General features: G+C 50.2%; 3 protein-coding genes across 4 annotated transcripts; 2 read left to right on the top strand and 1 right to left on the bottom strand.

Annotated features, from left to right (window-relative positions):
* Nucleotides 1-1,856: 1,856 nt before the first annotated feature.
* On the top strand, nt 1,857-5,189 carry LOC120702608 (mitogen-activated protein kinase kinase 2-like). Of its 2 annotated transcripts, XM_039986466.1 has the most exons (10): nt 1,857-2,076; nt 2,174-2,258; nt 2,948-3,082; nt 3,259-3,483; nt 3,590-3,772; nt 3,879-4,084; nt 4,457-4,502; nt 4,606-4,694; nt 4,764-4,820; nt 4,851-5,189. In XM_039986466.1, exons 1-9 carry the CDS (start codon nt 2,009-2,011, stop codon nt 4,777-4,779), a joined length of 1,053 nt encoding a protein of 350 aa, XP_039842400.1. In that variant the 5' UTR covers nt 1,857-2,008; the 3' UTR covers nt 4,780-4,820; nt 4,851-5,189. The 2 variants fall into 2 exon arrangements, with proteins under 2 accessions (XP_039842400.1, XP_039842399.1); XM_039986465.1 differs by having other exon boundaries at nt 1,858-2,076; nt 4,764-5,160.
* A 3,205-nt stretch (nt 5,190-8,394) lies between these two features.
* Nucleotides 8,395-10,536, bottom strand: LOC120705001 (cytochrome P450 709B2-like). The gene is made up of 2 exons (XM_039989550.1): nt 9,199-10,536; nt 8,395-9,115 (listed from the first exon to the last, which is right to left on the bottom strand). The coding sequence occupies exons 1-2, from the start codon at nt 10,348-10,350 to the stop codon at nt 8,684-8,686; spliced, it is 1,584 nt and encodes a 527-aa protein (XP_039845484.1). The 5' UTR covers nt 10,351-10,536; the 3' UTR covers nt 8,395-8,683.
* Nucleotides 10,537-12,222: 1,686 nt separating this feature from the next.
* On the top strand, nt 12,223-13,416 carry LOC120705000. The gene has a single exon (XM_039989549.1). The coding sequence runs from the start codon at nt 12,359-12,361 to the stop codon at nt 12,761-12,763; it is 405 nt and encodes a 134-aa protein (XP_039845483.1). The 5' UTR covers nt 12,223-12,358; the 3' UTR covers nt 12,764-13,416.
* The last annotated feature ends 8,669 nt before the right edge of the window (nt 13,417-22,085 follow it).

Here is a 22,085-nt window from a genome sequence, read left to right as displayed (position 1 = left end):
GGTCACTAGCTGCTGTTGCTAACTGCGGTTGCAGCTGCACGCATGTCGAGTGTATCCTTGGCTTTGCAACTGAAACTTCGGTTTAGGTCTTGTTTAGTTCGCGAAAGTTTTTGATTTTTTGGTATTGTAATATTTTTGTTGTTATTTAGCACTTAATGTTCAATTATGGAGTAATTAGATTTAAAAGATACGTCTCGTCGTTTACAGTTAAACTGTATAATGAGTTATCTTTTTAACTGCATTTAATACTTCATGTATTAGTCCGAAGTTTCGATGTGACGAATACTATAGAATTTTTTTTGGAAACTAAACATAGCCTTAGATGAAACTAATCCAGGGCATTATTTGCATCTCGCCAATCATTACGTCGTGGATTCTGTAGATACGGCGGCGCTCTGGGCCGCCCGATTTGTTGGTTTTTGGAGCTTGGAATCGTGCAGCCCTGTCATTGGCACGGAAGCTATCCCATCTGGTGCCCTCCCAGCCAGGGCACACGGACGCTTCCAAGCACTGGGTAGCTAGTGCATGAATTGTCAAAATCAGGGGGAAGCGTATCAGTAGTTTTAGTGACCTGAAATAATTGTTCTCCCTGAAGAGGTTAGCGCTAGCATGAGGAAGACCACCTGAATTCAATGCATTTTACGAGTTGTTTTAGTGCATATATATTTGGGGTTTGTTTAGATAAAATTTTTGACAAAAAACGTGAATGTTTGGACACATACATAAAGTATTAAATGTGAATAAAATAAAAAAATAATTGTACAGTTCGTGTATAAATTGCGAGATGAATCTTTTGAGCCTAATTGTATCATAATTTAACAATGTGATGCTACAATAATCATTTATTAATGATGAATTAATTAGGCTTAATAATCCAAACAGTAGTTTACAGGCAGAATGTGTAATTTATTTTTTTTATTAGTCAACGTTTAATACTTCAAATGTGCGTCCGTGTGCTTCAAAAATTTTATACGTAACTTTGTCACAATTTGCCACGCCTAATGTTAGTAAAGTCTGATTGGTTAGAACCTGTCTTGTGGCAATAGTAGCAAGATTTAGTTCCTCATGCCATGGTGACTCAACAATACGAGGAAAGGTCATTATTGCTAGTTAAGGTCTAGCATTAGTCAAACTTGCTGGTACTACTAGAGCCTCTTTGGGAGGGCTTCACGCGGACGGCTCCGGCTCCGTGCTACAGTGCCGCGGCACTGTAGCACGGAGCTGAAACGAAGCAGCTTTGCTTGTGGGAGGAGTGAAGCCGCTGAAGTTGCGGGAGGAGGCTTCACCGGCTCCGTGCTACAGTGCCGCTACAGTGCGCTACAGTGCGCTACAGTAGACGAAGCCGGAGCCGGTGAAGCCGTGCCAAACAGGCCCCCAGTGTCCTCGTTGGCTTTGCTGCTATTCCACATCGATTTCACCAAAAAAAACTTTCACACTACACTCCTCGTGTATCCGGGCCCGTTTAGTTTCCAAAAAATTTTCTACAGTACCCGTTACATCGAATCATTTGGCACACATCGAATCGTTTGGCACAGGCATGAAGCATTAAATATAGTTAAGAAATAAATAATTACATAGTCTAACTGATTAGTACGAGATGAATCTTTTAAGCCTAATTAGTCCATGATTAAATATTGTTTGTCAAGTAACAACGAAATATACTACAATACCAAAATTCAAACATTTTCATGAACTAAGTTTTTTCAATGGCATTGACCAATCACACACGTGCCGGACAGCGTACACCCAATTATCTGGCCATTTCATACTGAGAGGAATATGCAACTGCAAGGAAAAGAAAGCACAAATTCAGAAGAAGAAAAAAACAGAGCATGAAAAAGGAGTTGAAAAGGCATTGGACTGAAGGTGCCAACCACTCCCATCTCGAAGGCGACCAAGAAAGAACTCCAGCAGCAGCAGCTCTGTAGCGTCAGACTCCCCTCCTTTTCCCCGCGTCTCCTCTGAGCTCCGGCGAAAGCCCGCCGCCGCCGCCGTGGCCGGACTTCCGATGGCAACTCCTCGGAAGCCGATCAAGCTCACCCTGCCGTCCCACGAGACCGCCATAGGCAAATTCCTGTAGGCTTCAGCTTCCCCTCGCTTTCTTTCTGTGGGTTTTTTTTCTTGTTCCGCTGAATAATTGTCAGGTGTTGGTTCGGGTCTGGGTTCCGGCCAGGACGCAAAGCGGGACGTTCAGGGACGGGGATCTGCTCGTCAACAAGGATGGCCTCCGTATCGTTTCGCAGAACGAGGGAGGCGAGGTAAGCCACCTGGACTGAGGATTAAAAGTTGCGTCTTTGCATCATCCGTCTGAAAATCTTAGGATTGGAATCGTCAAATTGGCTATTGTAATGAGGTTTCTCTTGATGATGAGATAAACATAGTAAGCAATTGATGTGATTGCTTTTGGCAGGTAGAGATAGTCAGATAGGAATCACATTTTAGTAAATTGTCGTTGAGCCCTGTTTGTTCGTGGAATCGCACGCCTATCTCCGAGAATCAGCGTCTTGCTCGGTGATAATTCCATCTCGTTTCTTATATTTCTTCACGGTAACATAAGGTTGTTGGCAAACATGTAGATATTTTGGGCAAAGTTCTGCAATAATAGCATTTTTACTTCCAAAAAGTTCTCCAATAGCACTCCATATATTGTTGTTTCTATCCCCTGATTATCTAATAAAGATATTGATTAGGGAAAACGATATGTAGCTTTGTGGCTCTTGATGCTTTTTATCAATTTGATGAGTGAGACACCAATAAGGAACTAGCTATAAATATCTCCAAATGCTATGGCCTACGGGAATTATTGGATGTATCTGTTTGTTGAATTTATTCTGAAAGGGAATATTTGGGAAAAATGTTTATCTCATGCCACTGTTGTTGTACTCTTTATTTACTTGTTAAAAGTTTTTTATACTGTTCCTTGTGACGCGCTCAAAATGTTCTTCAGGCTCCTCCTATAGAGCCACTGGATAATCAATTGAGCTTAGATGATCTAGACGTAATCAAAGTGATCGGGAAAGGTAGCAGTGGAAATGTGCAATTGGTCCGCCACAAATTTACTGGGCAGTTTTTTGCTCTGAAGGTATTTCCGAGGCATTCATTCTTTGATGCTGCTTATTTATGATTCTTTCCACTTTATTTTACTAGATACAAGTTAAGAGTTTTCGCGATGATCTCTGTATTGCATCAATTTTGTAATCGTCTGCCTAACTGTTGCAAAGGGTCTTTATCTCCACCTGTCTGCCATTGTGTTTGCAGGTTATTCAACTAAAAATTGAGGAAAGTATGCGCAAACAGATTGCCAAGGAGTTGAAAATAAACCTGTCAACACAGTGCCAATATATTGTCGTGTTCTATCAGTGTTTTTATTTCAACGGTGCCATTTCTATTGTTTTGGAATACATGGATGGTGGCTCCCTTTCAGATTTCCTGAAGACTGTTAAAACCATTCCTGAGGACTACCTTGCTGCTATCTGTAAGCAGGCCAGTGACTTGTGGCAGAAGCTACGCATAGATTCTCTGCTATAACTAAAATGCTACATTAGCATTTCATGAACCTTATAATTGAAACTGCACCTTTATTTTGCAGATACTAAAAGGACTGGTGTACTTGCATCATGAGAGGCGCATTATACACCGAGATCTTAAACCATCAAATATATTGATAAATCACAGGGGTGAAGTAAAAATATCAGATTTTGGTGTAAGTGCCATTATTTCTAGCTCCTCTGGACAAAGAGATACATTTATTGGCACGCGCAACTACATGGCGGTGAGTGCAAGTTTTTCAGCTCACAATTGTGTACTCCAGCTTGGCGTCAAATGCTGTGCATTTTATTTGTTCTGATGACCTAAAGCAAAATTCCTATTCTTGACAGCCAGAAAGAATCAACGGAAAAAAACATGGTTATATGAGTGATATCTGGAGTTTGGGGCTAGTAATACTGGAATGTGCAACCGGCAATTTTCCATTTCCTCCTTTTGATAGCTTTTATGAACTTCTCGTAGCTGTTGTTGATCAACCACCACCTTCTGCACCAGCGGACCAGTTTTCACCAGAATTCTGCTCATTCATTTCTGCATGGTAATTGTACTGCTCCATTCCAATGGTGTCTATAGACAACTTAGCTGTGATCAAGCTACTTGAGACATGTTAGCGTTGTTTTTTTTTCATTTGTAATCATCAACGTATTTTAAAACGCCATCTTAGAGGCGCCTGCATTTCTAGCTCATGGTTTTGTTGCTCAAGTCGAATTGCCTGCTCTATACTTTACATATGCATGTAAAAGTATAGACATGTAAAAGTATAGAGAAGGTAACTTCAATGAAGCTTAGATCATATGTTTCCATCTATAATTATTGTGTCTTGGTATTCTCGATCTGTGGTTTGGCCAGCTATGTGATCTGTCCAGAGGAGGCTGTTCTCTGATGTGTATGTTTCATCGTGAATTTTCAGTATCCAGAAGGACGCTAAAGATAGGTCATCAGCACAAGCCTTATTGGTAAGCCAAAAAAAACAGCTTCACATCTTCATGTCGTTTCAGGCATCATCTGCACGACTAAACCTCTTTTTTTACCCTTCCCTACCTGTTGTCTTCGATGCAGAACCATCCATACCTGAGCATGTATGATGACCTGCATATAGACCTTGCTTCCTACTTCACTACAGCAGGATCTCCCCTCGCCACCTTCAAGTAATAGCAATGTCTTTACCGTTTCTTTTTATCCATCTGTGTATATAAGTGACACAATTTCTTTTACAGTTCCAGGCAACTCTAAATTACTGTCCTCCTGCAAAGGGCATAACGACTGAATACAATCATGTGTGTCATCTGCTGAAAGGACTGGTAAAACCTTTGGAAGTTGATGTGTAGATCTGTAGCTTACTGACGCGAATGTTCGGAGTTTCGCTTCTTCTTCTTTTTTTTTACCATTTTGGATAAGGCTTGGGGTGTGTAACGAGCTGTAATGATGTCGTCTGTACCATGTTTGTGATTGGTTCCATCACTACATATATATGACATGTATAGAATTTTAGGACCAGTGAGCACTGAAGACTCTGAAGTTTTGCCTATCTGTATATCAACAGCACTGTTTGCTCCTGTTTGTTCCACCTTGTAATGTATTGGTTCCCTCAGTACAATTGTTACCTCAACTAAATCTCAGTTCTTGGATTGGTCACTGTCTAATTGGAGTATCATGAGAGAGAACCCAAATTGTATTGTACCCTGATTTCTCCCTTTATCTCCTTTCAGAACGTTGTCAGCATGTATTAAGAAGATAGTTTTTTTCCCCTTCTGATCTCTCTTTTTTACATGCTCCAGAGCCTGGCGCAACAATTATCCTGATATCTATAGTTGTCTGGTTCCGTGGAACTGAAGCTGTGCAGACAAAAACTGGTGCGGTCTCCTGCCGCCTTTTTGTGTTGATGTTCTTACTTGCAGTATTGGGGATCTCACGGCAATGCCTCCAACTGCCGGGAAGCTCCCTTGCAAACCAAGCGCATATGGTAGCCTTGATACGAGAAAAATGAATTGGCTTACATTCAAGCAGATGTTAATGGCTAAAGCTTTCAAAACTTCAGCGTCCGAATACCTCAAGTTTCCAAAGGTTTCATCATGAGAATTTCGACTGGGATTTGATTCATCTGAAGCGCAAAGAATTCGCTAGACTCCCAACTCCGAAGGTAAAATGAGTCAGCACCGCACCACTCGATGGCGAATTCATCCACGCGTAACGTGTTCGGCTTCACCCCCCTCGCTGTCAACTTCGCGGCCTGCCTCTGCAGCGCGTTCCGCTTCGCCGCCGCCATCGGCCTCGTCCTCCTCCTCCGCTTCTGATCCCGCCCGCTCGATCGGTCGGCGTACCGCGGCCGGGGCGGCCTCGCTGCCCCTCCCGCCGCGGTCACCTGGTGGGTGATGGCGCTGCCGGTGCCACTGCGCTTCGCCGGGTCGCCGTCGTCGCGGCCGCGCTCTACGTGCTCTTCACTTGGTGAGGCATGATGATCGACTAGACCGTGCAAGTGTGCAACGGTGCTGCGAGTCCCAGCCCGTCTAGGATCTTCTCCACGGCCGCGGCGTCGACGGCGCCATGGACGCTGATCGAAAGCTCGTCGGCAGCCGATGCGCAAGCCCAGTGCTGTCTCGGTTGACGCCGCCGTGGATGCTGCTGAACGGCCCGGAGCAGCGAGATGTCTCCTCGGATAACGTGCGTGTGGCGCACCCCCATCCGGCGAGCAGCGCTGGGAACGCGGCGGCGCTCTGGCGAGGCGGGGAGCTGTGCGCCCATGTCCGGGGTGGACGGTATCTGAAACACCGTCCACCCCTGGGGTGACCAAGAGCCGTCCAATCGGACATCTACGGCCCTGATTCCGCAGAGCAGGGTCTGGACGTTCGTTTTCCTGAAGCGGCCTGGTGCGGGGAGGTAGGGGGAGCAGCATGCGGTCGCGCCGGCCCCCGCCACCGGCACCGCGCTTCCTCCGCCAGCCGGTGACGCCGTGGCCCGCCCGGAACTCGATCGACCCGCCGGCCTCGGCTCACGGAAGGCGGAAAGCCACGCGCCGCCCTCGAGCTGTGCCGTGTCCGCGACGTCGACGGTGGCCACCATGTCGTGCTCACTTGATCAGCAGCGGCGTGCGCTCCGTGAGCCTCCGCCGAGGGCGCGGCCGATGATGTTGTCGCCCGGCAGGGTCTCGAGCAGCGCCCGGGACGCGGCCGTGCTCTGTCGAGCCGAGGAGCGAAGCGGAGGGGCGGAGGTGCCGCCCGTGCCTAGGCTGGGGGTGGACGGTATTTCAAATACCGTCCACACCCTGGGTCCCTGGCATCCGTTGGATCGCGTACCTACGGCCTGGATCCGTCCGAGCAGCGGCCGGACTGGTTCCTCTCCTCGATCAGGAGCCGCAGGGAGCGGTGCTGGGCGTGGAACGCGGCCGGTGAACGGCGCTCGCGCGCCGCAGTGCCTCCCTCCCCCAGAAAGGTGACATCGACGGCGCCGGGGCCGCGCGGAGATGCCTCGTCGGACGGTATTGGACCCGCCCGCGAGGTCACCGCCGATCCGTGCCTAGGACCTACGTGCCGGTGCGCTCGACCTCCAGGCCCAGACCTCAACGGTTGCGGCGTCGTCGGCGTTGGGGGCGCCCGGCCGGGGGATCAGTGGCGGCCGGCGTTCCCCTAAGCTCGTTGCTCGATGCGACGGTGGCGCTGTACGACGCGTGATGCCCGCGCGTGCGTCACCCGCGGGCTGGAGCAGAGAGCGCCGGAGCGGCCTTGAGCAGAGCCTTGTGTAAACGGCGCGTTCCTCAGGACGCCCGGCCTCGGCCTCGATGGCTTCGGCGTCGACGGCGTCGCGGACACCTGGACGGGGCATCGGCGCGGCGGTCGTCGGCGGGCGGCGTGCCCCTAAGGACGGTGATCGATGGTCGTCGCTGAGGACCCACGTATCTCTCTGCGGCATCTTGGATGCCGTGGCGCTTGATGTTATGTTGAGGGCACCAGGACTAGCGATGCGGTAGTGCGCTCAACAGCTTATGAAGAAGACTCGATCAGGATGACAATAGCTGCAGCTGCATGTCGCCAATTCAAAATTTCTAGCAAGACGCTGCAGAGCTAACTTTGCAGTAGCTGACAGACAGCAACTAGCTTTGAAACTGGCATCTGTGCTCATTATCAGGTGGGACAAGGGTTGCACGAGAGAATTGGAAGGAACAAAAAAACAAGAGTAGAAAACTGTTTTTTTGCCCGTCCAACTACTGCCCATGTACTATTCAAAAACAGGCATTTACGACCATCCAACTATTAAAACCGGACGAAATTTGCCATTCGGCTAATTTGAAGGTGGTTTGGATGGCCGAATCATACACGATTAAAGTTTCAGCAAAGGTACATGCGGCAGCGGCACCGAATTACTCCCTCCGTTCCAAAATGTAGGTCGTTTTGACTTTTTTAGATTCATATATTTTGCTATGTACATAGACATATGTTATATCTAGATTTATAGTAAATACTATGAATCTAGAAAAGTCAAAACGACCTATATTTTGGAACGGAGGGAGTACATCTCTAAAAAAACAGTAAGTAATCTTCCACTCTTGCTAAAGTTCAGATCTATTCAAGAGCTCATGAATCTTGGGTGCGTTAGCTAAAAAAAGAAAAGAAAAACAAAAAAAACTCTCATCCAACAAAAACTCTATCTACTTCGTCTTCTATCCTCATTTTCTATCCAGGGGGTGCCGCTGGACATCTATGCCTAGCGCTGATCGCTAGCCATCCCTTTTTGGATTTTGGAGAAGCTGTTGGTTTTCATCATTTTTTCACTAGCTATTTCGTTTTACATAATAGCTATATCAGAATTTTAGATATTCATATAAATACAAGAGCTATTGGAGATGCTCTTAACAGTAGGTGTGCTTAATCTCACAAATGACATTTCCAGCTTCAGGCAAAACATATATCTTATTCTCGATAGCTTCCCGATTTGTTGGTTTCACCTAAACTTATTTATCACCCAGTGTTGCATTTCGTTGCATTTATTTTTTGGGAGCTAATGCATCAGCAAATCTCTTCATCCTACTATACTAGTACTTGATTGCTCGCAACTCTGGCAAGGAGATACAGTATCTGATCCTCTCTGAAGCCTGTGTCAAGCCGACGTGCCAACGTGTAACAAGTATGGCTCTGCTCTGCATCTACGGGTCCAGGAGCTTGAGCACGACGGGGAGGCCCTGCAGCGGCTGCAGCGTGAGGAAGTCGGTGGGCGCGTGCACGTACTCCGGCGCCACCTCGAACGCGAACCGCCGGAGGACGAGCGCCAGCGTCGCCTTGGCCTCCAGCATCGCGAAGTCCTGGCCGATGCACGACCGCGGGCCCGACGAGAAGGCCAGCAGCGCGCCCGGGAGCGCCGCCGCCCGCCCCACGCCGTCGCGGAACCGGAGCGGGTTGAACTCGCCGGCGTCCGCGCCCCACACCTCCTCGTCGCGGTGCAGCATCGCGATCGGGATGGCGAGGACGGTGCCCCGCGGCACCCTCACGCCGCACAGCTCCGCGTCCGCCGCCGCCACCCGCCCGATCATGCTTACCGCGCCGTACAGCCGGAGCGTCTCGTACAGCACCATCGTCACCTGCAAGCAAATCGCCAGCCTTCGTGGTCAGTCGATCGACCAAACAAGGCTGCGAGCAAATGAAAAATGGCTTGGCTGCTTACGAGCTTGAGCTTGTTGAGGGCGTCGCCGTGGAGGGGCGTGTCGGCGCCGCCGCACTCCCGGAGCACCTCCTCCCTGAGGCGTGGCTGCCACTCCGGGTGCGTGCCGAGGAGGAACATGGCCCAGGTGAGGAGTTGCGCCGTCGTGTCGTGCCCGGCGAAGAAGAACGTCTTGCACTCGTCGATGATCTCGTCCATGCTCATCACCGCCTTGCCGCCGCCGCCGCCGGCGTTGGCCTCGAGCATGAGGCCCAGCAGGTCTGTGCCGTATCCACGGGCCTCCCCGGCGGCGTCCAGGCGCTCGCCGATGATGGCCGTGAGCGTGTCCCGCACCTTGCGCTCCAGCTGCCACCGGCGCACGTTGGCCTTGGTCGGCGCGTACACCATGCCCGGGACGCGGCGGGCGCTGGTGATGGCGGCGAGCGCGATGTGCTGCAGCTCCCGCTGCGCCAGGAACACCTCCTTCCCCCGCCGGTAGCTGCTCCCGAACGCCGTGTGCGAGATCACGTCGGCGGTGAGCTCCGTGAACTGCTGCCCGACCTCCACCGTCGCCTCGCCGCCCGCCGCCGCGGCGCGCGCCTCCCACGCCCGGATCACCTCCCCCGCGCACGCCGCCACGGCGCCCGTCATCATCTTGAGCTTGTCCATGGCGAACGCCGGGTGCACGACGCGGCGGTGGCGCGCCCAGTCCTCGCCCTCGGCGAACACCAGGCCCATGCCCAGCAGCGCCAGGATGCTGGGGCCCGGGTCGGGCTTCACGAACAGCCCCGCCTTGTCCGCGAGCACCCGCCTCGCCATGTCGTAGCTGCCCACGCACAGCGTCGGCCTCGCGCCGGCCCACGACAGGAACACCCGGCCGTAGCGCGCCGCCCACGCGCGGCAGTGTGGCAGCACGCGCGGGACGATGTCGTGGGAGCCCCGGGCAAGCGTCTCGCTGCCGGCCGCCGCGCGCATCGCCTTCACCTCGCCGTTGTTGCCGACGAGGAAGCGGTACGGCGGCCCGCGGACGCCCTGCCGCGCGAACGCCCGCGCTACGGCGCGTGGCCGCCACACCAGGTGCGCCAGCGCCGCCCACAGCCACGGGAGCAGCACCACGGCCAACGCCGCGCCGACCAGCCCCGCCGTCGTTCCGCCGCCCATTGCCGCCGTCGTCATCCGAATGCGAAACTGACTCGATGCACCCTGCGGTGAAGCTGCTGAGATTTACATGTGGAGGGAGCTTCGATGCCAACAGCTACTCTGCCATTACTCATTTGGAGCTTTCTGAAGGTTCCGGCGATGTCACCGAGGGGGCGGCTAGCTTGTCGTCAGCTACCGAGTGCGACGGTCCGATAAGCACGAGATGAGATGTTCGTCGGTTTCAGGAAGAAGGCAGTTGCGAACCAACAATTTTACCTTGCACGGTGTTCATGACATCATCGATGACTTAGGGCCAGGAGTGGGAAGGGCACTGGTGGAGCCACGGGGAAGACGGTGAACTGCTTGGTGATGTTCAGAAAGTTCAGAGTTGTGAAGCTAGCTCGATGGGAAAGTTGAGTCTCCTCCTGGGTCCTGGCGCCAGAGCTCGACGGGCCACATGGGCCGACTCGCACAACCCGTAATTGGGCCTCCAAGCCCATATGCTGATGTTGTTGCTCGTTTCCATTTCTGGGTTGAGTTTTTCTTTTCTTATTGAAAAAATAATAATAAGTACATATGTCCCAGCTTCTTCACGTTCGAAGTCTCGCTCACAGGTTGGATTGCGTTTTTTTTTTGAAACAAACAAGTTGGATTGCTTTGGCGTCACCTATTTCTAGTTTTCTACGCAGCTGCTTTGCTCAAATCTGTCGATCAATGCTTCGCCGCGAAGTCTACTGTGCATGAGGAATGGTACTCCTGCTCTATTTGCAAACTGTGAAGAAAAGTCTCATGAAGATTTCCGGAAGAAAGCAATTGCGTGCGAACGAACCATTTTAATTACCTCACACGGTGTCCATGACATCATCGGTGACTTAGGCGAGGTTCTTATAGTAGCAAACTTACCTCTTTTTTTTTTGACGAATGCTGCAAAGAGAGGAGGAAAAGCTTGTTCCAAAAACCAAAATGGTCTGTCCTTTTTTTTTTGAGATAGACCAAAATGGTCTGTCCTAACTTGTTACTACATGGACTCAATTCGTTTTAGCTCTGTCTGTGACGACTTAACGGGCCAGGATCCAGGAAGGACAGTAGTGGTGGAGCCATGGGGGCGCGCCAGAGCTCGACGGGCTACATGGGCCGAAACACACAACCCGTACTTGGGCCTGAAAGCCCATATGCTTCTCTAGCCGCTACACACATGGACCTACACACACAACATCTGCCAATCCTATCCATCTTTCACAAGATTTTTTCTTCCCCACCTTCCACTATTTGAAATTCGTGCAAATAATCACAACCATTTATCCATCCAAACCCTAACTCTCTCCTGAGCTTCTCTCTCAATCTCTCCCCGCCGCCATCACCGTCGGCCGCGCCCGCGCTACTAGCTGTGCCTGCTGCCTGCTGCTGCCCCCGTACCGCTGCCTGCCACGCGCCGCCGCCCCCTGCTGCCCGCCTACTGCGCACCGCCGCCCCCTGCCGTTGCCTGCCGCACGCAGCCGCCGCGATATGCCGCCGCAGCGCGCCGCCTTTCGCCAGAGAAGAAGCTTGCTGGGTCGCCATTGAACATGTAAAATTTAACATTTCAATGTTTGTTTCATGTCTCCGATTTCAACATTTCGTTTGCACTATTTCAACATTTTCATTATCAAATGTTGAACCAATTCAATAAAATGTTGAATTTATCATATCAAATTGTCGAATATGGTTGTAGTAATTTTTATTGAGCCCCCCACAACATCCCTGTGAAGCAACGAACGTAAAAAACTTGGCCTCGTCGGCGGCCACTTTCGCCGTTGATGTTGTTGCTCGTTTCCATTTGTGGGATGGTTGTTTTTTTCCCCTTTTTCCTTTTCTGGTTTCTTCGCAGCTGCTTTATCCAAATCTGACGATGCTTCGCCGCGAAGTCTCTACTAGGCGTTATGTGATCATGTGAACAGTAGTCTCGGTGCGTGCGAGATACGCGTGAGGGCGACTCGAGTGAGTCTTGGTGAGTGGTGAGTGGTGAGCGAAACCCGAACGCTCCCCGCCGCCGCCGATATCCCCGATGGCCGCCGCCGATCCCTCCGATCGCCACCACCAGGTCCAGGGCCCCGCGCGCAACCGCCGCCGCCCTTGGGTCACCCTGGCGATCCTCGCCGTCAACCTCGCGCTCTGCGTCCGCCGCGTCGGCGGGGAAGACCGCGGCGCGCTCGCCTTCGTCGGCTTCTCCCACCTCAACCTGCTCCTCCTCTTCAGCGCCATCCGCCGCTTCGAGGCCTCCCCCGACGGGTCCCCGGCGCGCGGCCGTGCCAGGCTCGCCGTGTGGCTGCTCACAGCGACGCTCACAGCGGCCTTCACTTGGCGGATCGGCGAGATGATGCCCCTGGGATTCGCCATCGCGGCGTGGGTCATGGCGGCCGCCACCGTCCTCGGCGGATTCTACATGCTGTTCCTCCGTGGCGACAAGTGAGTGATCGAGATCTATGCGTGAGTGAATCAGCGATGCGCGCGCCCAGGCGCCCGGTGGATTGGATGGTCGATCGCCTCACTATGTCTACGTTACAGGCTTTAGCTATGTGAATGTACAAATAAAAGTACTCTATGGATCATCCGACCTATGAGCGAGGAGGATTTGCAGGTACCTCCCGTAGTCCCGTCCCGTCTGATTCCTAGCCTCTGCGTTCTGTTGAATTCGCCTGATGAAGCAAAATCTCTCCGTCGCTTTCACCCTTGCACGATTTTATCAGACAGTATAGGTAAGTTGAGATGTGCGAGCTCCACTTGAACAGATGCAAAGCGGCAGAGACAGGGAATTGGTGGCCAGTCGACTTAAACCGGAGCCCTTGACCTTGATGTACCGCCGTTCAAGTGATTGCAGGTCGCAGCACGCCGGCAGTAGTGAAGTTTGTTTGCAGGAGCCAGGAGGTACAGGCGGGGACATCTTGATCTTGCTACCGCCCTTGCTCTTTCAGATCCGTCACAACTCGCAAGTCTCCATGTCCTTCCTGGTACTTCAGGAATCGAACAGCTAGGAAACTGTTGTAGCACCAACGCTTCGCTAGCTGATTCTGGCTGCCTACAAGTCTTTGGCATGGCGCCGCAATATATTTCTCCATTTCGTGATGTCTGCTGACCACCATTTACCATCGTAAGTATCATCATTCTGACGAAACTTGTAACACCCTGGATACTCCGGGAATTTTCCCGGATACTCCGGACATGGAGTTCCTAGTTCATGTAATTTTAGCCTTCTAGGCCACACAATCATTAAAATAGGGATCTCACCCTTTCTCTCTCCCTCACAGCTCACTCCCCCTCTCCCCCTCGAGTGCACTCTCTCCCTCTCCCTCTTGAGCTCTCCCTCTCCCTCATGAGCTCCCTCTCTCTCTCTAGTGCCCTAGAGTGCAAATCCTCCCTCTCAACTTGATCCTAAGGCTAAGGAAGCTTCAATCGGCGTGGAGAACCCTTCCCCCATGTGCTCCTCCTCGGGGTGGCATTGGATTTCAAGTTCTTCATTCAAGAAAAGCTCATCCTAGGTATTCAACTTGTGCCACTCCGATCTATGTGTTCTAGGAGGTTTAAAGTGATTTCTTTTGGTCAATCAACTCTATACGCATCCCTCAACTAGGATCTAAAAGGGTTTTGATTTTGGTGGGATGGTTTTGCCAAAAATCAAGATTTCAGTTTTTGGGGCGAAAATGCTGTCGGACCCGGAGACTCCGGGTATAAGCCCGGAAACTCCGGGTTTTGAACACTCCGGGCGAAACTCCGGGTATAAGCCCGGATACTCCGGGTTTGGGTTACTCCGGGGGAAACTCCGGGTATAGGCCCGGAAACTCCGGATTTGGGGTCCGGATACTCCGAGAAGGTGCCCGGATACTCCGGAAAATGTTGTCCCGGATACTCCGGGTATATTCCCGGATACTCCGGATTTTTGGTCTCGAATTTGAATGGTGGTGAATGTAAAACTAGGTTTATTAGCTTTATATTTCCATGCTCGGTAGGATAGAACTATAAAGTGTGTTGTTTGAAAATTTCTACATGTAATTTTAATGGTGCTAGATAAAATGCTTTTATAGTTTAAAAATGCATAGTTGGAGTTAGGAGAATTCTAAAAAAAATGCAAAACCAGTTGGGCTAACTTTGTGTAGACTCATGTAAGGTTTAATTAACCTCTGCCGGTGTAGTTATTTATAGTTAGACAATATCGACCTTATGCTTGTATTGCTCCACTTTTTATTGCATTATCCATGCATTCATACATATGCATCGTTGCACCTCATTTATGTACGCTAGATGTACGACGTGTGGACGTAAAGCACGCGGTATGGAGTCGAACCTCAAGACGGTGTTTGATGGAGGTATCCTAAAGAGAGAAGGACCAGCTGGCGCAACGGAAGACCCGGCCCAGGGTCGGAAGGGCCCAAGGCCTTGATAGCATTAACACTGACTTAGTGTTACCCTCAGGCAAGCCCCGGTGCATGTCCTATTATTTTAAATTATGAATCACTATGTATATGTTTTATATATTACTTGTGCATTAAGTATTAGGGATTGATTGGAACCCTAGCTGCATAACCCCTAGGTTTCCTTGAGTTTACTAGTAAGTTTAGGTCGATAGCGGTGCTAGGCTAAATAAGTCCGGTAGAAGTCGGGTGGATTCGTGTCACTCGCGAGATACAGGAAACTTTAGAAGCCGAGTAATTGCCGGTTACTCGCGAGATTACATCATTTATCATTATACTTCAGTATTTGTGGAATGGATTGTAATGGATATGGAGATATGAGACCGGGCGGGGATGATGGATAGGTATGACAGCAGGACAGGGTTTCTGGGTGTCTTAGCCCCGTCTGTGTCGATTAAGGACCGGTGGATGTGGCAGTGCTGATCGGGGATTGAATTGTACTAACCGCATGCCGGGAGTAGGAGGTAGTCGAAACCGGTAAGCCGAGTACTGCTTTGCTTCGAAAGTACAGGAACCCGCACCCAACTCCTGGGGCGAGTCGAGTAGTCGCGGAGAATTGGGATGCATATGTTTACTTTTGGTGGTCTCACGTTGAGCTCGGCTGACCATATGTCGTTGGGCTGGTTCCTGTAGTTCGAGGCGGGGAGGGGAATGGTTGTCACGTATAGTCCGACGGGGCAAATACGTGCCGTGTTGGTTAGGTCCACCTTGCAAGGTTAAATCGGATCGATTCGCCGTGTCTCGCGGTTATGAGGGCCTTGGTCTCTTTGTCACACCGTAGCAAAAATATAGAATGTGAGTTAGGTATGTTTATATAAAATATTGATCTCATTGAATTATTTTGCTTGCATCACCATGATTGCTATAGTAGGTCTATGCAAATATTAGATGAGGGTTAATTTATATAGAACCTGAAGCTAAAATAATGAAAGTAAGGAATTACTTTAGTTGCTTTTTCTGCAAAATAAACCACCAGCCAAATGCCTTGCATGTCTAGATATGTGGGCTAAGTATACCCAAACGTCGGGTAAGTCTTGCTGAGTATTAGTTGCTCAGGGTTTGTTGTTTACCCTATTTCAGGTTTAGGAGCTAACTAGGTGTCATATCGGTGTGCTCGATGTGGCGCCTTGTCTTCACGTCTCGGTAGTTCTCAAATTATTTAGTTCGTTTTATTGGTCCTCTAGCAAAAATACTCTGTAGGTTAGATTCTCTTCCGCTGCTATCTTTTCTTTTGTATATTTTTAAATTTAAGCTGCTTTGTAAAAGTCTTAATATTATTTACTATTTTGTAAGATTTTATCATGTTGGTACCCTCTGCGCTCGCCTTCGTGCGAGACTTCTGGTGTGTTTCGATCGGCCTGTGGGTTGGAAACAGCCTGTCAAGTTACACTTAATTAAGCTAATGCGCCAGATGATGGCGGTTACGCTTAATTAAGCGTTTTAACTCGGCGGGTCTGTCACAAAACTCCGCTACGGATGCGAACTATATATCTTCTACCTTATCGAGGCACGCCTGTGCTCTGCTGGTGGGTTTGGCTTTGGCATGGATGGGCCGAGATCGACCTCTTATTTGCGAGGAACATTGTTTGGGCTGGTGCTGGTCCTAGAATCGTCTGAGCAATCCAGCGGCAGCAGCTGTTCCAGCGGTTAACAGGCCTAATAATAAGGTACTATCAAGTGTTGCACGTTGCTCGTTGGAAACCTGTCTGCTGTCTCTTTCAAAGTATCAATCTTCCAAAGATTTTTTTTTTGAAACGTAATCTTCCAAAGATTATTGCGAATATACATATATAAGATACTACTATCACATATACTACGCGTGTAAATATACTACACGATGACATTTTTGTGAGGAGGTGGATTGCTTGTAATCCAGCGGGCTAGCTGATGATCCAACCGAAAAATCTCCTAGCTGGTTCAACTCATATGGCCTGATGGAACACCTCTGGAACGAGTTTACTGCATGCTATCTGATTATCTATATCTATACCTATTAGTCTATTATTAAAGCGAGTAAGGTTTCCATCTAATTTTTTAGTTTGGTATGTTGGCTTAGTCTGTTTGTGTTATTGACAGGTGAGCCTTAGTCCATCTCGTATACGAGTCGGACCAACCCCCTCCGTCCACGACTTAATAACGTAGCTCCCTATAAATTAATATAACACACGGACATCAATATATATCCGATACTTACACTAACTTTGTCCGTAGCAGCGCACACGCATAATTGCCTTGTTACTTGTAAATTAAACAGCGGGAATACAGAATCATAGAATACAGAGACATACCATACCACCGATGCTCCAGATGATACAGACTCGACAAAGGTGGACGAGTGCGATAGAAAAGCAGTGCGTCCGCGGGAGGACTATCTGAAAAACAATATTGACTCTGTTCGCTTCATCTTCACTGCATCCAGCCAATATTATTTATCTCTCACACAAAACCAGCACCAGCCAGCTAGCACCAGCCAGCCAGCAGTACTTTTCTCTCACAAAAAATCAGCACCAGCCGACAGCACCAGCCATCCGAACACAATCATTATTTGTGGACAATCTTATAAGATACACTGCATACACCTTTTCACCTGTAATAAAAAATTGAATTCTTTAAGTCACCGTTTGACCGTTGGATAAATCGAATATAGCTACTATTCTGTCCCACAAAGATTGTTCGTTTAGAAAAATCTAAATAGTGAGAAATGACCTTGTTACCTCTAATTAATTATAGCAGTTGCTATTGAAAATGGTGCTATTTATTGTTCCCAAGATCATTAATAAATGCAAATGCATTATTGGAAATAGAAAAATATCATCTACTGAAAGTATTTGATTGGCTTCATACCTTTTTTAATAATTTCTTGGTACTTGATATTGCTTTAGTTAGATGAATCTCGTTACAATTTAAATGAACAGTCTTTGTAAGATAGAGTTTAGAGACAAAATATTGTGGGACGGATGGAGAATTAATTTGTCAGCGAATACTCCTACATGTTATGATATTCTTAACCAGACCTTTTAACCCTAGTTCCAGCGAACGTGAACCTCATGTAAATTATTACTAGCAAAATAGCAAAACGCCGGTGAGTTGCTATGGTTAAACAATCACTATGCTGTTTTTTTTAAAAAAATCTTACAAAGTTTTTTTTTTCATATTTTCTACTTACATTTTACATTGCACTTAATGAATCTCTATATATTCTCCATATTTCCTTCTATCCATGTGCTCATTGCACCTCTGCCATTTTTATTTAACAATAGAGTTCCTAGAGAGTAACGATGAAAATAGTTACAACCGTATTTTACCTAGAACACATCTTGAGATGGACATGAATAGAGCGAATATGGTGTGCACCCACAAGTAGGTGTAATTGCCGAAGATGAATCATAAATAAAATAAAAAATAAAAATAAATGGAAAGGTATATTGTACTGCCATGTACAGTCGGCTAGCCTGCCCAATGAAATTGTGACCCTCCCCATTAGACTCGAACTGACAAAAGAGGAAGCAACATCCACTTCCCTGATCAAGAAGGGGGGATTTTTTTAATCTCAGACTAAAATTCACTCCCACCGAGAGTCGAACTCAAGACCTGAGGAGTGCTGTTGGAGCCATCTAGCCAAGTCAGATAGGGGCCATTCATGAAATACGTTTACCAGAAAAATTGTCTACAGAGAAACACACTTTCGTTGCAATAATCTGTATAGAAGGAAATCCAAAAATAAATGTACAATAATCAGATACACCAAGAAATGAAATTGGATACATACACAATTAACCGACACAACAACATTTATATGTATAGAGCATCATGAGAATAGCCTTGAATTATTTACATTCTTCAGCCGGCCGGCCGGGGCAGATGGAAATGCTCCGCGAGGCGGCCCTTCATGTTGCTACGGCCTCGGGAAGCTCCAGCTAGTAGTCACCGAACGATCAGCCAGACAGCGGCGGCCATGAGCCCCGGCATCAGCGGGATGCAAGAGAACATGGCCGTAACCAGCGCGGTGGCGACCCACACACCGACGCTCGCCCGGTCCTTGGCTGCCGAGCCGGGCGGCGCCGCCTCGAACCGCCGCAGGCAGCCGAAGAGCAGGACGAGGCTGGCGTACAGCGCGACGACGAGGACCGTCGCCACGGCGTCGCCGCGCGACCTGTGGATCGCCATGACCGAGTTCGCGGTGACGAGCAGGAAGCCGAGGGATGCCGCTGATGAGCCCATGGCGCTAGCTGCTCGCCGGTGCTAATTAATAAGCTGCCTAGGAACGTCACGTATGTTGTTTGCAACGATGGAGAGATCATGGGTCCGATGGTGGAACAGTTCTTATATGTATAACCACTGTTCCTTGTGCGTATGCAAGTAATTAGCAATGCAGTTGGAACTCGCCCAAGCATGACCATGCATGTCCTTCTCTTAATTTGCAAGCAAAGCAATCGTATCGCGGAACGGTCAAGGGGTCAACACGGATGCAAGCATTGTTCTTCTTCCCACCTTCTTCGTTTCAACGCCACTGCGTAAGTACGTGGCACAACGGTCAACACGGTACGGTATTTCATTATTGCCTATAAACTCCACGCAACATCGGGCGAAGCTTAACTCCAAAAAAAAAAAAACTTCGGTCGAAGCTCACACCAAGAAATCTAATTCCTTGATCTGCATTCATCACTCTTACATTGTGTTTGCATGGAGCGATGAGCATCAGGCAACTAACCTCTCCGAGAGTGGCCGCGTCGTCGATGAAAACATCATTCTTCTCTGATCTGAAACCTTTTTTACTGTATTCAATTAGGATCGGATCTTTGTCGGTTCGCCTTGACAATCTTGTGTATCAACCTGGAAATGGTCTGGGCTGAGTCCGGTTTTAGTGGTCTGGTTTTGCTATTTGGGCTCAATTGGTTCGGTGTCTAGTAGACCTACATGTTTAGTGGGCTGGTTTGGTTTTCTTTTTTAGTAATTTGATTCGGTGCGTTTCGGTCCAACCCAAACAAACCAATCCCCTAATCGCCGAACTCCCAGTGCGCCGCCGCTGGAGGGCTCATGCTTGCCCCCATCTTGTCGGCGCTCTCGCCGGCCGCTGCTAGGGCCACCGCCCCGTCACTGCGGTCGTGGCTCATGCTTGGCCCCATCTTGCCGGCGCCCCCGCCAGCCGCTGCTAGGGCCTCCACCCCGCCGCCGCGGCGTTCGCTGTCGAGCAGCGTGTTCTACGCGCATCCAAGCCTGACGCCGCAGCTGCGCTCGGTGCGGCCGCGGCCGCGCCGCCCCCCGCTGCGTGGGGCCTATTTCGCCTCGGCGTCGTCGGCGCAACGTGTACCCGCCGCCGCGCCCCGCAGAGGCCAAGATCGCTGCCGTCGGGGCTCGTGATTGCCCCATCTTGCTGGTGCCGCCGCTCCCCCGCTGCCGGGAGGCTCGTGCGCTCGCATCGCCGGCGCCACGTCCCATCCATCCTCTCTAGGCGCCACCTTCGCATCTGGACATCTGGTACACCTCCCCTCCAATCTCGTGCATGTCATCATTACTTCTGCAGTTCTGCTGCCTGTGTCTGTGTTTCTCGTGGCTAAGTGGCAGGCTGTGACTTGTAGCAGCCAATAGCCATGAAGCTGTTGCACACCCGCCGGCCGGAAGCTAATAGTCAACATGCAGCGTCGTCAGGAGCACACCCGCCGGCCCGAAGCTGTTGCATGGGGAGTGGGGTGAAACCGTGGTTTGGCAAAAATGATATTGCAGTCTAGTTTAAATTAGTTTTGGAAGATGGTGGTCTGGGCCCTGGGGTGGTGTGAAGTGTAAAACATATATCATCAAAGTGGATTGGTTTGGTTTTGGGCCGGTTCCCCATACCACTCCCAGGTTGACTTGTGTACATTATTTATGCTCAACCTTATCCATTCCTAGAAAATGAGAGGAAAACATCGAGATCAATGGCCTGATTACGTACATACGCACGCACGCTAGGTTGTCGTCAGATCGATCTCGTGCCGTGCAATCCATGGTAGATCAGTCTCCGTCTCCGTGGGGGCAGGGCAGACCGTCGTCCCTGCTGACTGGCCATGTAATTTCCTCGAGCTGCAGCTTCTGGTGCCTGTGCTACTGACGAAGCGGACGTTGTCGATCGCTTTGGGGAGCTTTCAGAGGGGCGCCCGTTGGAATTTGCTTGCACTGGGCGTGCGTGGGCGTGACGTGGTCTCTCACTCTCCTCACCTCCCTCTCTCGTCATGGGGAGATGCCAGTTGTGGAACACTCACCCAACCCACACCGAGGACGGCCACGGAGACCATGACCCGGGCCCAGGGTCGGGGGCAACGGGCCGCCATCGCAGAAGCCTCCTCTCTCGCCTTTGTCTTTTTCCTCCCTCATCCTCTGCTCCCTCACCGGGCACCGCCCTTCCGCCTCGACCTTCTTCTTGCCCCCACTGCCGCCGACCGGTAGGTCCAACCCCGACCGACTGGCAGTGCTCCCGCGCCGTCTCACCTCCGCCGCTGGCCAAATCACCACAACCGTCGGACCGCCACCGCCCTCGCCTCTATAGCCGCCAGCCATTGGAAGCCCGGCAACCCGAAATTCTGACCCCACCACCTCGACAACCACTCCGGCCGGAGACGACCACACCGGCGGCCATTCCCCCCTCTTCCCCCTCCCTCCTCCCCTACCTTGGCGACGCATTGAGCGGCAGCGGCGGGCCGTTGATGGGCCTTCTGCGACTTGTCGACTCCCACCTGCGCGCGTGACTCCTAGCATTTGCGGATCTTACCGGTGATGTGACTGGAGAACATTTGAAACAACTCATGCTGGCCGTGCGACGACGCATGCACGACCGGTCGCTAGTGTCCGCGCCAGCGCACTCACGGCAGCGCGACGGTGCTCGGGCAGCGTATTAGGGAACGCACGCGGTACCGCCATCAAAATGGGCGGCATAGATGGATCGCGCGCGTAGATAGAGCAAGTCGAGCCATCATCGGTCGTGAATGGCTTCAACTACAAGAGTCAGCAAATTTGTCTATCTATCGTATTAAGTCAGTCATGAAAGTTTAAGAGCAAGTTTTATGATCCCGCCGGCAGCGGGCTGCAAGCGAGGAGTGAGGTGGCGCATGTGGTGGCAGGTCTCGTGGAGATTTAATGCCCAGCAGCTCCGTCAGCCAATAGCAGCAGTGGTAGCAGCTCTCCGCGGGCACCGAGCGGGTGTATTCCCTGATGCCCACCTCTCTCTCTTCTTGTTTCTCTCTTGCACGTATATATCCGTCCGCTCCCCGCTAACTATAATACATGCTAATATAGTATTTGATTTTAATGCGACAGATATTCACATGGACTCGTACACTTTTGACCTCCCAG

This window comes from Panicum virgatum, chromosome 4K (assembly GCF_016808335.1).
Source record: "Panicum virgatum strain AP13 chromosome 4K, P.virgatum_v5, whole genome shotgun sequence".
Lineage (NCBI taxonomy): Eukaryota > Viridiplantae > Streptophyta > Magnoliopsida > Poales > Poaceae > Panicum > Panicum virgatum.
Note: the sequence above shows the minus strand (reverse complement) of the source record. Positions and strands in the feature narration are given on the sequence as shown.

Coding starts and splice junctions, on each gene's coding strand:
- LOC120702608 (XM_039986466.1), top strand. CDS start 2,009: ATGGCAACTCCTCGGAAGCCGATCAAGCTCACCCTGCCGTCCCACGAG. Junction 3,484..3,589: donor TTGCTGCTATCTGTAAGCAG/GCCAGTGACTTG, acceptor TTTATTTTGCAG/ATACTAAAAGGACTGGTGTA. Junction 4,085..4,456: donor TGCTCATTCATTTCTGCATG/GTAATTGTACTG, acceptor GTGAATTTTCAG/TATCCAGAAGGACGCTAAAG.
- LOC120705001 (XM_039989550.1), bottom strand. CDS start 10,350: ATGACGACGGCGGCAATGGGCGGCGGAACGACGGCGGGGCTGGTCGGC. Junction 9,116..9,198: donor CCCTCAACAAGCTCAAGCTC/GTAAGCAGCCAA, acceptor ATTTGCTTGCAG/GTGACGATGGTGCTGTACGA.
- LOC120705000 (XM_039989549.1), top strand. CDS start 12,359: ATGGCCGCCGCCGATCCCTCCGATCGCCACCACCAGGTCCAGGGCCCC.